The 15,146-nt window shown below is 43.8% G+C and overlaps 1 protein-coding gene across 4 annotated transcripts in view; it reads left to right on the forward strand.

Annotated features, from left to right (window-relative positions):
• Positions 1 to 15,146, forward strand: part of NF2 (neurofibromin 2) — a 112,505-nt gene that overhangs the window by 70,540 nt on the left and 26,819 nt on the right. For 3 of the 4 annotated variants that reach the window (XM_023513302.1, XM_003789861.3, XM_003789860.1), the window contains exons 7-11: positions 752 to 827; positions 5,136 to 5,270; positions 8,918 to 8,992; positions 11,451 to 11,564; positions 14,644 to 14,766. In XM_023513302.1, the coding sequence (XP_023369070.1) occupies positions 752 to 827; positions 5,136 to 5,270; positions 8,918 to 8,992; positions 11,451 to 11,564; positions 14,644 to 14,766 (523 nt within the window). The remainder of the gene's footprint in view (positions 1 to 751; positions 828 to 5,135; positions 5,271 to 8,917; positions 8,993 to 11,450; positions 11,565 to 14,643; positions 14,767 to 15,146) is intronic. The other variant, XM_023513303.1, reaches the window with a different exon arrangement.

The raw sequence follows: 15,146 nt of genomic DNA on the forward strand, positions 1-15,146 counted from the left end.
GGGTGCCTGTAGTCCCAGCTACTTGGGAGGCTGAGGCAGGAGACTCACTTGAGCCCAGGAGTTGGAGGTTGCTGTGAGCATGGTGCCATGGCACTCTACCCAGGGGGGATAGCTTGAGGCTCCGTCTCAAATAAATAAATAAATAAATACTTTTGAGGGTCGAAGATAATATACCACATGCTTTTCATAAATTACTTGAGAAAATTGTTAGTATTTACTAAGGGCAAAATGGGAAATTAAAATCAAGAGGCATGGGCGGCACCTGTGGCTCCGTGGGTAGGACACCGGTTCCATATACCGAGGGTGGCAAACTGCAACAAAAAAATAGCCCGGCATTGTGGCGGGCACCTGTAGTCCTAGCTACTTAGGAGGCCAAGGCAAGAGAATCACCTAAGCCCAGGAGTTGGAGGTTGGTGTGAGCTGTGATGTCACGGCACTCTACTGAAGGTGATAAAGTTGAGACTCTGTCTCTAAAAACAAACAAACAAACAAACAAAAAAACCGAGGCATTGTAATTAATCTGTTTTTTTATTCTCTTTTTATGGGGATGGGAAATTCTGCTTGACTTTGATGTGTTTAATAGACTTGAGGTAGGGCAGAGAGCTTTGCTGGTACCTGCGCTGGCTCATGTCTGCTGCTGGCGATATGGTTCCCAGAGGAATGGCAGGGTCAGAACACTCAGCTTGGCCTGTTCCCGCCCTCCACCAAACTCACTCAGCTCCAGTGACAGTGTCTTCCATTCTCCTCACAGGGACGAAGCTGAAATGGAATATCTGAAGATAGCTCAGGACCTGGAGATGTATGGTGTGAATTACTTTGCAATCCGGGTGTGTTGAAGCCTCACCGAGTTCCTTGTATAGTAAACAGAGACCCAGTGGGGCCAGACTGCTGAAATGGGTTACTTCTTTATTCCAGGTTGATAGAATCTTTTATAGTTCACTGGTAAAGAAGAAAAGAGAAAGGAGAGAGAGGTCTTAGAGCCTAATTTTCTATTTTGGGGCTTCAATTAGATCATAGGTAATTAAGTGTCAGTTGAGACTTGGGGTACTTGGGCCTGGTTGTGCTTTCAGCAGAAACCTGTTTGAATGTCCTGTGTGGACAGTTTGATTATTTCTGGCTCTGTGTGATCTCCACCCACAGGGATCACCTGTAAATACTTTCTTTTCCCTCTAGGCACAAGGAGGGTAAAACTGCTTTTACAGATTACTGATTTGTTTGGGCGGGGACTCTTGTCCTCTCTATGAGGCTAATTAGTTTTCTATTCAGACCATTAATAGTCTGCATCCTCTGGGAACTCGCTGCTGCTGCAGGGAGAGGCCTTTGTGTTCAGCCCAGATCTGAGCCTTTGTTTAGAATGTTTTCTCCTGAGGGTTGGTTTCTAGCTGCAGTGTAGGACAGCTTCTTCTAAAGCAGTGGTTCTCAAACTTCCTGGTGCCTTGAACCTTTAATACAGTTAAAATGGGTTGCGACCCACAGGTTGAGAACCGCTGTTTCTAAAGGAAGAGTCATGTTCTGCTAAAGCATTTCACCCTTGGCTCCCAATGGTGAAAAGGTGTTATTATCATAGTTAAACTTTGTTTTCCTTTTGGAAGTTCCTACAACTTTTGTATTAAATTTTGGTAAATAAAACACATTTTAAATATTCTAGGATAGATTTCTACCTGATTTATTCATTTTCTAAATACAGAATTTTTTATGAATTACTCTATAAAAAGAAAAAGGCACATTGAAGTGTTATGTCATTTTGTATTGTAAACAAGTGGCTGAAAGATGTTCCATAATAATGTTGAAGGTTGTTTTCTAAAGTTTTATTCGTTAGCTTTTGCTAATTGTTCAGTTTCTTTCCTTTATTTATTTTTTTTTTTGCTTGATTTCTTTGAGGTCAAAGTAACTTTGCACATTTTTTGTCAACTCCTCTTGCCCCTGTGCAGGCCACCTAGAATCTAGAAAGGTAGAGTTTTATAACCCTTCAAAAACAATTCCTTCTGAGGCCAGGCACCGTGGGTCATGCCTGTAATCCTAACATTCTTGGAGGTTAAGGCGGGTAGATTGCCTGAGCTCACAGGTTCGAGATCAGCCTGAGCCAGAGCGAGACCCCATCTCTAGAAATAGCCAGGTATTGTGGTGGGCACCACAACCTCCCAGCTACTTAAAGAGAATCACTTGAGCCCAAGGGTTGGAGGTTCCTGTGAGCTGTCACTCCACAGTACTTTATCAAGGGTGACAAAGTGAGACTCTGTCTCAAAAGAAAAGCAAACAAAAAAACAATTCCCTGGTTTGGTACTGTCGCTCAGTGAGTAGGGCACCAGCCACATACACAGAGACTGGTGGATTCAAACCCAGCCCAGGCCTGATAAACAATAATGATAACTGCAACAAAAAAATAGCTAAGTGTTGTGGTGGACGCCTGTAGTCCCAGCTATCTGAGAGGCTGAGGCAAGAGAATTGCTTAAGCCCAAGAGTTTGAGGTTGCTGTGAGCTGTGACACCATGTCACTCTACCAAGGGCAACATAGTGAGACTGTCTCCTTTTTTTGAGACAGAGCCTCAGGCTGTCCCCCTGGGTAAAGTGCTGTGGCATCACAGCTCACAGCAACCTCCAACTCCTGGGCTCAAGTGAGTCTCCTGCCTCCGCCTCCCAAGTAGTGGGACCACAGGCGCCCCACAACACCCGGCTATTTTTTTTGTTTGTTTGTTTGCTTGGCAGGCCTGGGCTGGATACGAACCCACCACCTTAGGTGTATGTGGCTGGCGCCTTAGCCACTTGAGCCACAGGTGCTGAGCCGTGAGACTGTCTCAAAAAAAAAACAACAGACAAACCAATTCCTTCCTTCCTCCCTCCCTCCCTTCATCCTTCTCTCTCTCTCTCTTTTCCCTCCCTCCGTCCTTTCATTCGTTCTTCTCTCTCTCTCTCTCTTCTCTTCCATCCCCCCTCTCCTCCCTCCCTTGAATTCCTGGGTTCAAATGATCCTCCCACCTTAGCCTGGCTACCTAGTATATCCAGGGATGTATCATGGCTGCACCCAACTAAAAAATTTTTTATTATGGAATATTTCTACATCAGTTAGAGTAACATACTATTTTTTGTGTGTGATCTTTATATTGAGCAATGGATGAAGCTAAAGTCTTTATGCTTTAAAGACTTTAAAAGTGTCTTTCATGTTAAACTTCCTGAAATTCTACAATTTAAGGAAAATACATGTTTAAAACAATTTAAAAGAGGCTGTTTGAGTCTCTACCTCTCTGTTTAATCTCTGCAAGTATTGAAGTTTATTTTTCCCAGGCTGGACACAATTCCTATTCTCCAGCAATCTTCTTGCCTCAGCCTCACAAGTAGCAGGGACTACAGGTGCACATCACCATGTCCAGCTTTCTCTCTTTCTTAAAAACTTAAACAAAATAAGGGCCTGCACGATGGCTCATGCCTGTAATCCCAGCACTCTGGGAGGCCGAGGCAGGTGGATTGCTTGAGCTCAGGAGTTTGAGGCCAGCCTGACCAAGAGTGAGATCCTGTCTCTAAAAAATTGTTGGGTTTTGTGGTGGGTGCCTGTAGTCCCAGCTACTCAGGAGACTGAGGCAAGAGAATCACTTGAGCACAAGAGTTTGAGGTTGCTGTGAACCATGACACCATAGCACTCAACCTCACAGTGACTGAGACTCTGTCTCCAAAAAATAAAAATTTAAATAGTTAGAAACACACAAATAGTCAGAAACATAATGAAATGTCTCATTTTCCAAAATGTACTACCAACTTAAAAGTACAAAGCCACTCTTCTGTTAATGCAATAGTCTTAAAACTTTGCTGATAAGCAGGTGAATTTCTGATGGTTTGGTTATAGTGTCTGACTTCTGGGTGTCAGGAGTAAAAAGATTTATCTTGGAGCACTCACTTCTCCATCTGATGCCTGCTGTTAGATTGGTACTTCTCATCACAGTCTGAGTACCTTCTTAGTTTACAGATCTGTTTTCTTGCCCTTGAGCCTTGGTTCAATCTCCTTGTCAGCAAGGCATCGGGTGCTATAGTGTCCTTGTGCAGGGAGTTTCCTTCCATCTCCAAACAAGGGCTGTATCACAGCACTGGTGGACAGACCTCCACATAGGGATGTGACCACCAGGTCCTTAGCTAGGTCATTGAGGTGGGGGCCTAGGGCACTAGTGACTGCTGACCTGAACCACTGTCAGGCATAATATATATATACAGTCAGTTAATTTTTAAACAACTTTATTGAGGAGTAATTCATAAAAATTCTCTTTAATATGCTTTTTATAACATTTAATTATGAAAAATTTAAACATACAGGAAGTTGAATCTTTCATTGAATGTCTATGTATACTCACTACCTAAATTTTACAGTTAACATTTTTTTGGTTTTGTTTTTTTTTTAAGACAGAGCCTCACTATGTTGCCCTGGGTAGAATGCTGTAGTGTCACAGCTCACAGCAAATTCAAACTCTTGGGCTTAAGTGATTCTTTTGCATCACCCTCCCAAGTAGCTGGGACTACAGGTGCCCGCCACAATGCCCAGCCATTTTTTGGTGATAGTTGCCATTGTTTGGCAGCCCTGGACTAGAATCAAACCCACCAGCTTTGGTGTATGCGGCAGGCGCCGAGCCTACAGTTAACATTTTACTATACTCCCTTTATCATGTTACGACTACATTTTACCAGTAAATAAGGCCATTCAGTCCTAGCACTTAAAATGTTCTTTCTATTTGATTCAAGAAGGTTAGACAAAAAAGAAAAAATAAATACATTTTCTTTCTAATAGTCCGACAACTATTTCTTTTAACATAAATGTTTAAACCTATGTGTTTTAATTCTACACCTGTGATAACATGGTAACTTAACTATAGGTAACAACACTTAGATTACTCTTCCTTTAGCCATTAAACTAGTGACATAAGCCCCTAGTAGTCCTTCTAGAGGACCCAGGAGTCACAGGAATGGTACAATTTTGCCTCTGCCTGCCCCAATTCAGAAAGCTGGAAGCCTTATAGGTTACGAGAGAGCTGTGACTATTGGGACCTACTGCAACTTGTCACATGTAAGAATGGATACCAGGGCTTTGCAAATGTTGAATAAAATCTTGAGTCTCAGCTGGAGCTTACAGTGGCTGTTCTTTATTGGATCCACAGAATAAAAAGGGCACAGAGCTGCTACTTGGAGTGGATGCTCTGGGGCTTCATATCTATGACCCTGAGAACAGGCTGACCCCGAAGATCTCTTTCCCGTGGAATGAAATCCGAAACATCTCATACAGTGACAAGGAGGTAGGACACATCTGTACTACAGATGCCATCAGTGGCCCAATGGTCCAGCAAAAGGTCTTTCCCCATCTCCCCTCCTTGCTGGAGCTTCCTCAGCTGGGCCATCTCCTTATTCTCAGTGAAATCCTTTAATTCCCAGGCTTTAGGATTTGGTTCATTGATTTTTAAAGTATCTATAGTATTATAGTATTTAAAGTAGTTATACTTAAATTCTCTTCATATTTTAAGTGAGAATTATATTAAGCCTTCTTTCTATGTCGAATGGTGCTTAATACATGTGTTAGAGAAAAAAATAATATATTTTTAATTACAAGCACACATATACATGTGTGTATATATATATGTCTGTCTCAACAATAGTATAAATAAGGATATTAGGTTAATATTCTCAAGAATTTGAGAATGATTAAGTTTGAATAACTGAGATAAATAACTCTTAAAATTCAAATATTTCTGTACAAGATAGTGACTTTTTCCAGATGCTGTAATTCTATTTTATTCATCCATTCATTTATCACTCATTCATTCTTCATTAATTTTAAAGGAATTATTGAGCATCTGCTTTGTGCTAGGTTTCATAGAGGAAAAAATGATGTAAAAAATTCAGTCTCAGTCCAATGGAAGTTATACAACGGCTATAATAAGTACAGTGAAGGGACTAATGAAGAAGATGATGATGATACAGTCTTCTACTTACAAGTGCTTTCACCCTGACCCTTATCTTAATCCTTATAAGAACATTGCTATAGGGCAGCGCCTGTGGCTCAGTGAGTAGGGCGCCGGCCCCATATACTGAGGGTGGTGGGTTCGAACCCAGCCCTGACCAGACTGCAACAACAACAGAAAAAGAATGCTGCTATAAAGGCAGTGTTGTTATAACATAATCTCTGTGCCATAATCTCTTTGTCACACTGGGAAGCAGAGACCCAGAAGGTTCAAGTAACCTGTGTCTGATGAGCAGAGTGGCAGAGACTAGCGCCAAGATCTATGATGCCACATCCCCTGCTTTTTAGGGAGGCCCAGAGGCTAAGCACAGGGGCACTGGGCAGAGGGAGAGTCTACTCAGTGATCTACTAGTAGTGCCCACATGGCCATGACATACATAGTGTGTGGAGTACATAATGGCAATGGCTTATGTTGCTACCTGCAGAGCCCTGACCCCTCAGCAAATTCCTGTTTTCTCCTCCTTCGTGGCAACTCGAGGAAAGCAACACCAGGCCCCTGGTTTCCAGAGTGTGGCTGGGAACTACTCAGACATGCTTATGAGAAAGAGCAAGCCTCTTAACGCAAAACATTCTGACTTTGAAGTTTTGTAAAGTAGTCAGCCTGGGAGATAAGCATTTAGGTATTTCTTTTTTAAAGTCCTTAAATTGAATGTTCCACATGACTAAAAGCAGTAGGCGCACTGCGGTATGGTAGTTTTTCATCTCTCAATTTCATAAGGTCTGTTTACTGCACATCCACATATTTGTACACTAATGGCTCCCCAAACACTCATTCTTCAAAGAACCCAAGTATTAAAGTCTCCCATAGTATGGCCTGACACAATAAACTGTAATATACCCTCTCAGGTGCAAGGCACCATTAGGTTCTATCATGTCAGTAAACTCAAGCAGTAAGAGGACCCCAAGCTGCCTTGACATAATAGGAAGTAGTCGTGGTAGTTATGGGTGACAGCCGAGCTCTCAAAACAGGAATGTTAGTTTATTTTAAGTGATCCATTGATTATTTGTGTACGCCCTACCATGGTGCAGAGCCTGTGACTTCCCCACTATTTGTGGTTTCCCACTGACAGCTCTGGGGTTTGACAGCAAGGCCAAAAATAAGCTCATGAGATTCACAAATAGCAGCTTACACAAGAGCAATATCTCTTATAAGTTAACTTGACGAAAAGCTTAATAAAGGATCGTTTTCTGTTCCCAGTGTGTTAATTCCTTATTGGACAATATAACATGTGAAAGAAATAGTCAAAAATATATCTTCCTGGCTCGGCACCCGTAGCACAGTGGTTATGGCGCCAGCCACATACACTGAAGGTGGCAGGTTTGAACCAGGCCCAAGCCAGCTAAACAACAACTAAACAACTGCAACCAAAAAACAGCTGGGCGTTGTGGCCTCTAGACCCAGCTACTTGGGAGATTGAGGCAAGAGAATCTCTTAAGTCCAAGAGGTTGCTGTGAGCTCTGATGCCACAGCACTCTACTGAGGGTGACATAGTGAGACTCTGTCTCAAAAAAACAAACAAAAAAAAAACAAAAAGAAAATATATCTGCCTAAATATATTTATCTGCTTAGCAATGCTTCCTTGGAATTGGATATCCATTTTGTAAGTGCACCTTGGAAGTTAGGATCTGTCTGGTCTCATTAGCAGTTGAGAGCAGTAGTCACCCTGTTCCTTATCTATTTTCTTGCCAAAAAACCTCATTCTGTCCTTTCCTTATCATCTTTTTTCCTACTTAGATTTCAGGAGCTATATTTTTCTTTCCTACTTCAGTCCATTTTTCTTCACATTTGATGCCTTCTCTCAGCAGGTTTTAGCAAATTCTTCCCATATTCTGAAATGTAGTGTTTTCTTGTATCCTGTCATGTGGAAACTAAACCCCTCTGTCTCTTATTGCCCACCAGCACCCTTTAACTCACCCAGCCTCCTTCCCAGGCCAAGCCCATTGTCTCATTGGAGACACACACACACACACACACACACACACACACGGTTTGTTTCTCTCTGTTTCCCTAGTTTCTGTTGATCCCCTGCCCGGAGAGCCCCTCCACCCTCCCTTCCCTGTCATGTTCTTTTAAGACCAGCTGGTTCAGCTCCTGTGGCTCAAGTGGCTAAGGTGCCAGCCACATACACCTAAGGTGGCGGGTTCGAATCCAGCCCGGACCCACCAAAACAACAATGACAACTGCAACCAAAAAATAGCCGGGCACCTGTAGTCCCAGCTACTTGGGAGGCTGAGGCAGGAGACTCGCTTGAGCCCGGGATTTGGAGGTTGCTGTGAGCTGTGATGCCACAGCACTCTACCCAGGGAGATAGCTTGAGGCTCTGTCTCAAAAAAAAAAGATCAGCTTTAGCCCCTTCCTGCTTATAGTGAATCTACTCTGACCCCCTGGACCTTTTTGATTGATACTACCCAGTGTCACTGGTAGAGTATGTGACTTCTTGACTAATTGGCTGTTGTTAGATTAGTTCTAAGTAGATGCTGAGCTTCATGAAGGTAGGGGCCATGCCCCCACAGTAACCTCTTGGGCTTAAGATATTCTCTTGCCTCAACCTCCCAAGTAGCTGGGTCTACAGGTGCCCCCCACAACACCCAGCTATTTTTTGGTTGCAGTTGTTTAGTTGTTGTTTAGTTGTGTTGGCCTTGAGGGCATGCCTGTCAAGGATTCTAAGTTCAGGTTGCCAAGGATACCTTCATCACACCCGCATGTAAGATGGAATCCTGAGTTCATGCCATTTCTAGATTTGGTGCCTTTGATGCTCCTAATTCACTGAGATTTAGTGCCTGGGCACCAGGAAGCCAGGTAAAGGCATAGCCTCGTGCTGAACTGTGTAGCCAGTATAGTTTGCTGCTTTTGTGGAATTTCCCAGTTGGTGGTGACATTTTCAGGCTGTCAAACTGAAACTCTGTTCTGCTTCCTTCTTCCAGTTCACTATTAAACCACTGGATAAGAAAATCGATGTCTTCAAATTTAACTCCTCAAAGCTTCGTGTTAATAAATTGGTAAGTTGAGATCCTGGTTCTCATGACTGATAAACGTAGCGCTTTTCTGACAAATCAAATGCTGCTTCTTAGAGAATATTAGGATGATACCTTGTGAAGTGTAGAATGATAGTTCACTTGGTGTGTACTTTAACCTTTATCTTAACCTAAAGAGTCTAACCTAAATATTATTATTATTATGTGTTTTTTTTTTTTGAGACAGAGTCTCACTTGGTCACCCTTGCCCTTGGTAAAGTGCTATGGCGTCACAGCTCACAGCAACCTCTAACTCTTAGGCTTAAGTGAGTCTCTTGCCTCAGCCTCCCAAGTAGCTGGGACTATAGGCGCCTGTCACAGTGCCTGGCTATTTTTCGGCTGCAGTTGTCAATTGTTTTTTAGCAGGCCCAGGCCGGGCTCTAACCCACCAGCCTCAGTGTATGTGGCTGGCACCCTCCCTACTGGGTGCCAAGCTGATGAGGAAGTTTTAAAAATGATTTTTTTTTTGAGACAGAGCCTCAAGCCGTTGTCCTGGGTAGAGTGCTGTGGCATCACAGCTCAAAGCAACTTCAAATTCCTGTGATCAAGCATTCCTTCTGCCTAAGCCTCCCTAATAGCTGAGACTACAATCACAAGCCACCATGCCTAGCTAGTTTTTCTCTTCTTTGTAGAGACAAGTCTCACATTCAGTGTCATGTTAATTATAATTACTAGTGAATATGAACATCTTTTCTTGTATTTATTGGTCAGTCTCCTTTTCTGTTAATTATTTTTCATGTCTTTTGGCAATTTTCTTTTCTTTTCTTTTCTATTTTTTTGAGACAGAGCCTCAAGCTGTTATCCTGGGTAGAGTGCTGTAGCATCACAGCTCACAGCAACCTCCAACTACTGGGCTTAAGCAGTTCTTTTGCCTCAGCCTTCCAAGTAGCTGGGACTACAGGCACCTGACACAATGCCTGGCTATTTTTTGGTTTTAGTTATCGTTGTTTGGCAGGCCCAGGTTGGATTCGAACCTGCCATGCTCTGGTGCTCTGGTGCCTTAGCCACTTGAGCTACAAACACCGAGCCTTTTGGTGATTTTTCTTTTTCTTTTTTGGGGGGGACAGAGCCTCAAGCTGTCACCCTGGGTAGAGTGATATGGCATCACAGCTCATAGCAACCTCCAACCACTGGACTCAAGCGATTCACTTGCCTCCACCTTCCAAGTAGCTGGGACTATAGGTGCCTTAGTCCCATGCCTGGCTTTTTTTTTGGTTGCAACTGTCATTGTTGTTTGGCGGGCCCAGGCTGGATTTGAACCCACCAACTCAGGTGTATGTGGCTGGTATCTTAGCTGCTTGAGCCATAGGCGCGGAGCCTTGATGATTTTTCTTTTGGGTTGTTTGCGGCCTTTATTATGTCTTCTCCCAATTTGTATTTTCCTTTCCTCTTTTTTAAATAATGTCTTGACAGTAAATTTTTTTTTTTTTTTTGAGACTGAGCCTCACTGTGTCGCCCTTGCTAGAGTGCTGTGACATCACAGCTCACAGCAACCTCAAACTCTTGGGCTTAAACAGGTCTCTTCCCTCAGCCTCCCAAGTAGCTGGGACTACAGGCACCTGCCACAATACCCGGCTATTTTTTTTGTTGCAGTTGTCTTTGTTGTTTAGCAGGCCTGGGCTGGGCTCAAACCCACCAGCCTCAGTGTATCATTGTATGTGGCTGGCACTGGCTCTAGTGGCACAATCAGTTAGCACATGGTACTGATATGTGGCTGGCACCATAACCATAGTGCTATGGGTGCTGAGTGGACAATACATTTTTTAAAGTTTAATTAGACAATATAAGTCTTTTCCTTAACCATTTGTACTTTTTGTCTTTTTGTATCTTACTTCACCTCTTTTCTTTTCTTTTTCTTTTTTTTTTTTTTTTTTTGAGACAGAGTTTCACTATGTCACCCTCGGTAGAGTGTGGTGACATCACTGCTCACAGCAACCTCTGACTCTTGGGTTTCAGTGTTCACCTCTTTTCTTATCCTCATATGAGGATATTCTTCTATATTCTCTTTTAAAAGTTGCAAGGGTTTGATCTTTGCATTTAAGTCTTTAATCTTTGTCAAGTTTTGTGTGTGGTGTGAGGCAGGGATCCAAGTTTATTTTTTTCCACATGAATAACCAACCCACTGTCCCAGCCAAGCTTATTAAACCAATTTTCCTGTCCTCCCTGATCTGCAGAGCTACATCTAGACTGAGGAGAGGGAGGTGCATGTGGAAGACATGATAAAGCACCCTCTAGTACTCTGTTTAATGCAATTTTGGTGTATCTAAGGCAGCTTCATTTGGCATGTCTCTGAGCTGAAAGCTTTGATATTTTACTCCACACTTTCCTGTTCAGGTTAACTGCTATCTGCAAGAACCCAGGATGCCGTAGTGCTGATAGGCTAGCAGGCATTGAAGTAAATTCATAAGTCTTAACATTTCTCCTCTTTCTTCTGTGGCCACAGATTCTCCAGCTTTGTATCGGCAACCATGACCTATTTATGAGGAGAAGAAAGGCCGATTCTTTGGAAGTTCAGCAGATGAAAGCCCAGGCCAGGGAAGAGAAAGCTAGAAAGCAGGTGAGCAAGACCTTGTTTTAACTGATGTTGCAGCTGCTTGGTTAGTCTTGGCCTGGGAGGTAAGGGGTGGTGTGGGCTGGCAGGAGTCATTTGGCTAGGGCCATGCCTGCTCCTATTTTATCCCTCTTGGCTCTTCATTGACTAATGCCCGGCTGGTGGGATGTCAGCTCCAGAAATGAGGAGTAAACTATAATAGCATATCTAAAAGAAATATTTTGAGTTATTTCTGTACTTAAGGAAGTTACATCAAGTGTGAGGAACACAGGTTTGGGACGAGGTAGTGAAGGGTACATGCATCTATCCATCCGTCTGCTTATCTTTCTTCCTTTTTGCCTGTCTGCCTCCTTTGCCCAGCCTTCTCTTTTTCTAATTAGATGGTGATAGAATGCATGGCGGCATTTCAGTGCTTGCTGCTGGAATGCTAATTAGACTCTGGCCACACTTCCCCACTGCAGGTCAGTCGGGGCAGCATCGCCCTCCCTGGGAGGTACTGGGAGCGCCTGTCAGCAGACTGGACGATCCGCATCATTGTTTTCTACTCATAGACCTTCTCTGCTCACGGAAATCCACACAACTAATTTGGACCTTGCTGCTGAGAATATTAATTGTGCTTTTGGACAAACTACTAGAGAGAGTAGTGGCAGCTGCAGTCAGTTACCCTCAGGACCTCCAGGCTCAGAGGTGTAATAATTAGTCTGCGTACAGCTCTCTGATTCGGGTACATCGGAGAAGCTGGCTCCCAGCCCTGGGATTTAGAATAGAATGCCCAGTTTGATGCAGTGTGCTTACAGCTCTCCTTCTTTTTGCATTCTGAAGCAGCAGGCCACAGATGGGCTGTTTGGGATGCTTTGGAGGTAGCGGGATGGGCTTTGTTGGGCAGAGAAATGCTGCTGAGCCCCCAAAAGGTCATAGTGGTAACTTCAATAAGAGTTCTCTTTGACCTCTTTCTCAGCAGAGCACAGCTTAGAAGTGAGAAATCTGAAAGTGTCAAGGAGTTTATAAGCCTCTGGGCCCTGGCAGAGACTTGTACAAACATACCCCTGACCTGCACTGCTAGGGAACAGCAGAGTGCCTCTGGGCTATCACGGTGGGGGTGGAGGGGGGCTCCATAGCTCAGCAGAACAAACACTGACCTTGGAGCCATATCCAAACTTCGGATGCAATGGCAGTTAGTGACAGCTGCCAGACCTCAGTTTTCTTATCCATCAAGTGGAGCTAATGATACCTCTTCTCTGTCTCAGATTAAGAGACATACTATGCCTGAAATTCTTTGTAAGTGATAAACTGCTTTGTGAACAGAAGGTCTTTTATTCTTGGGGTAGAGGTCTCAGGGAAAATACAATCCTTGGAACTGAAGGAGATAGCCGGGCTTTTTTTTCTACTTTAGTCTAATAGAGATGTAGGAATCCACCTTTTAGAAATTGTAATATGATGAAAATTAGAGAAAAAATTAGCCAAGCTTTTCTTTGACTTCAAGAAGAAAATTGAAGTATTTTATTGCTTGTCTTTGTATTATTCCTTCAAGTTCCAATGCATTTTTTTTTACTTAGTATTTAGAAAAAGTAACAGTAGGCTTGGCACCTGGTAGCTCAGCAGCTAGGGTGCTAGCCACATACACTGGGGCTGGCAGGTTTGAACCCGGCCCAGGCTTGCTAAACAACAATGATAACTATAACAAAAAAATAGCCGAGTGTTGTGGTGGGTGCCTGTAGTCCCAGCTACTAGGAGGCTAAGGCAAGAGAATTGCTTAAGCCCTAGAGTTTGAGGTTGCTGTGAATTATGACACCATGGCACTCTACTGTTGGTGATATCGTGAGACTGTCTCAAAAAAAAAGAAAAGAAAAAGTAGTAGTCTTAGAATTATTGTATGACTAGAGTTGGGATAAGACTGAAGCATGAAATAATTAAATGTGCTTTAATTATTTAAGGCAGAAAATAGTGCAATGGTACTACTACTTTCTGCTTTCTGACTTCAGTACCTTGGGATCACAGAGAATGGCTCTGTCCTATGCTTGTTCCCCTTATTAAGCTTGGCATGTGGTTCAATTAATGCAGTGATCCAGAAGACAAGGGAAGTGCTGGTGGCTTTGTACTGTTGCCTTAAAGACAGGGGCTGTGTTCCCTGCCTGGCTCCCTCTTGTCACAGGCCTGGCTCAGGAGTCGTCTCTACATGGGGCTGTGTAAGTCTGTGCTGTGGCTGCTGCAGCTTCCTCCTGTGACATACAATGTGTGAACTATTGATGCAGCACACTGAGCAATTCCATCTTCTCTGTGGGTCAGAGGCAATAGCAGAGCTATTGTTGATGAAATAAGAGATGTATGGGGGCAGGGGGGCGTATGTGGATCGGTAATGGGGAGTTGGCTTTTCTGATCAGATGAGAAAGCTGTCTGTCTGTTCCTGGGGCTCTATCTCAGGGAAGAGGACCTGCATTGTGTCCTGTGTGCTACTGGGCAGAGCTACCCAAGGTTTCCTAACAAAAAAAGGCATTGGCAAGGTAGCTGTTTCTGTGTACCGTGTGCAGGCATGACTCTTTCCATCCAGGTTGAGACGAGTTGTGGGTTTTTTTGTTTCTTGTTCATTTTTTCATTCGTCATTAGAATTTTTTTTTTTTTTTTGAGACAGGGTCTCAAGCTGTTGCCCTGGATAGAGTGCTGTGGCATCATAGCTCACAACAACCTCAAACTCTTAGGCTTAAGCACTTCTCTTGCCTCAGCCTCCCAAGTAGCTTGGACTACAGGCTCCTGCCACAATGCCCGGCTATTTTTTTGTTGCAGTTGTCATTGTTGTTTTAGCTGACCCAGGCTGGGTTTGAACTTGGTATGTGGCTGGTGCCCTACCCACTGAGGCACAGGTGCCTCCTTCATCATTAGAAATTTTTTAAGGGGGCATAGCTCTCAACTCTGCAACTGGTTTAGAAGGACAGTGGGGAATGGGCAACAAGAGTGACCCTGGTACCTAAAGGAAGGGAAAGAAAAGAGCCCTCAAAACGGAGACTCGGGAGATTAGGTGTTCTTGAAGCCTTGGGGCACCCTAGGTCTTGAGCCCCTGACTCAGTGACTGCTCTTTTTCACCCCCCAGATGGAGCGGCAGCGCCTTGCTCGAGAGAAGCAGATGAGAGAAGAGGCTGAACGTACAAGGGACGAGTTGGAGAGGAGACTGCTGCAGATGAAAGAAGAGGCAACGATGGCCAATGAAGCACTGGTGATTCCCGAGGGGTCCGGGTCCCCGGGGGTTACCTGAGGCTCTCTTGCTTTTTGGAGTTGGGACTATGGAGGGCCATGAAGTAGCAAAATTTGCTTTGATACATTTTATTTCAGTTTTTAAAAAATTAGCGCAGGGCAGTGCCTATCGCTCAGTAGGTAGGGTGCCGGCCCAATATGCTGAAGGTGGTGGGTTCAAATCCAGCCCCGGCCAAATTGCAACAACAAAAAAATAGCTGGGCGTTGTGGCAGACGCCTGTAGTCCCAGCTACTCAGGAGGCTGAGGCAAGAAAATTGCCTAAGCCCAGGAATTGGAGGTTGCTATGAGCTGTGTGATGCCACAGCACCCTACCGAGGGCAATAAACTGAGACTCTGTCTCT

Source organism: Otolemur garnettii, unplaced genomic scaffold (assembly GCF_000181295.1).
Source record: "Otolemur garnettii isolate 467f Iridium unplaced genomic scaffold, OtoGar3 scaffold00038, whole genome shotgun sequence".
Taxonomy (NCBI): domain Eukaryota; kingdom Metazoa; phylum Chordata; class Mammalia; order Primates; family Galagidae; genus Otolemur; species Otolemur garnettii.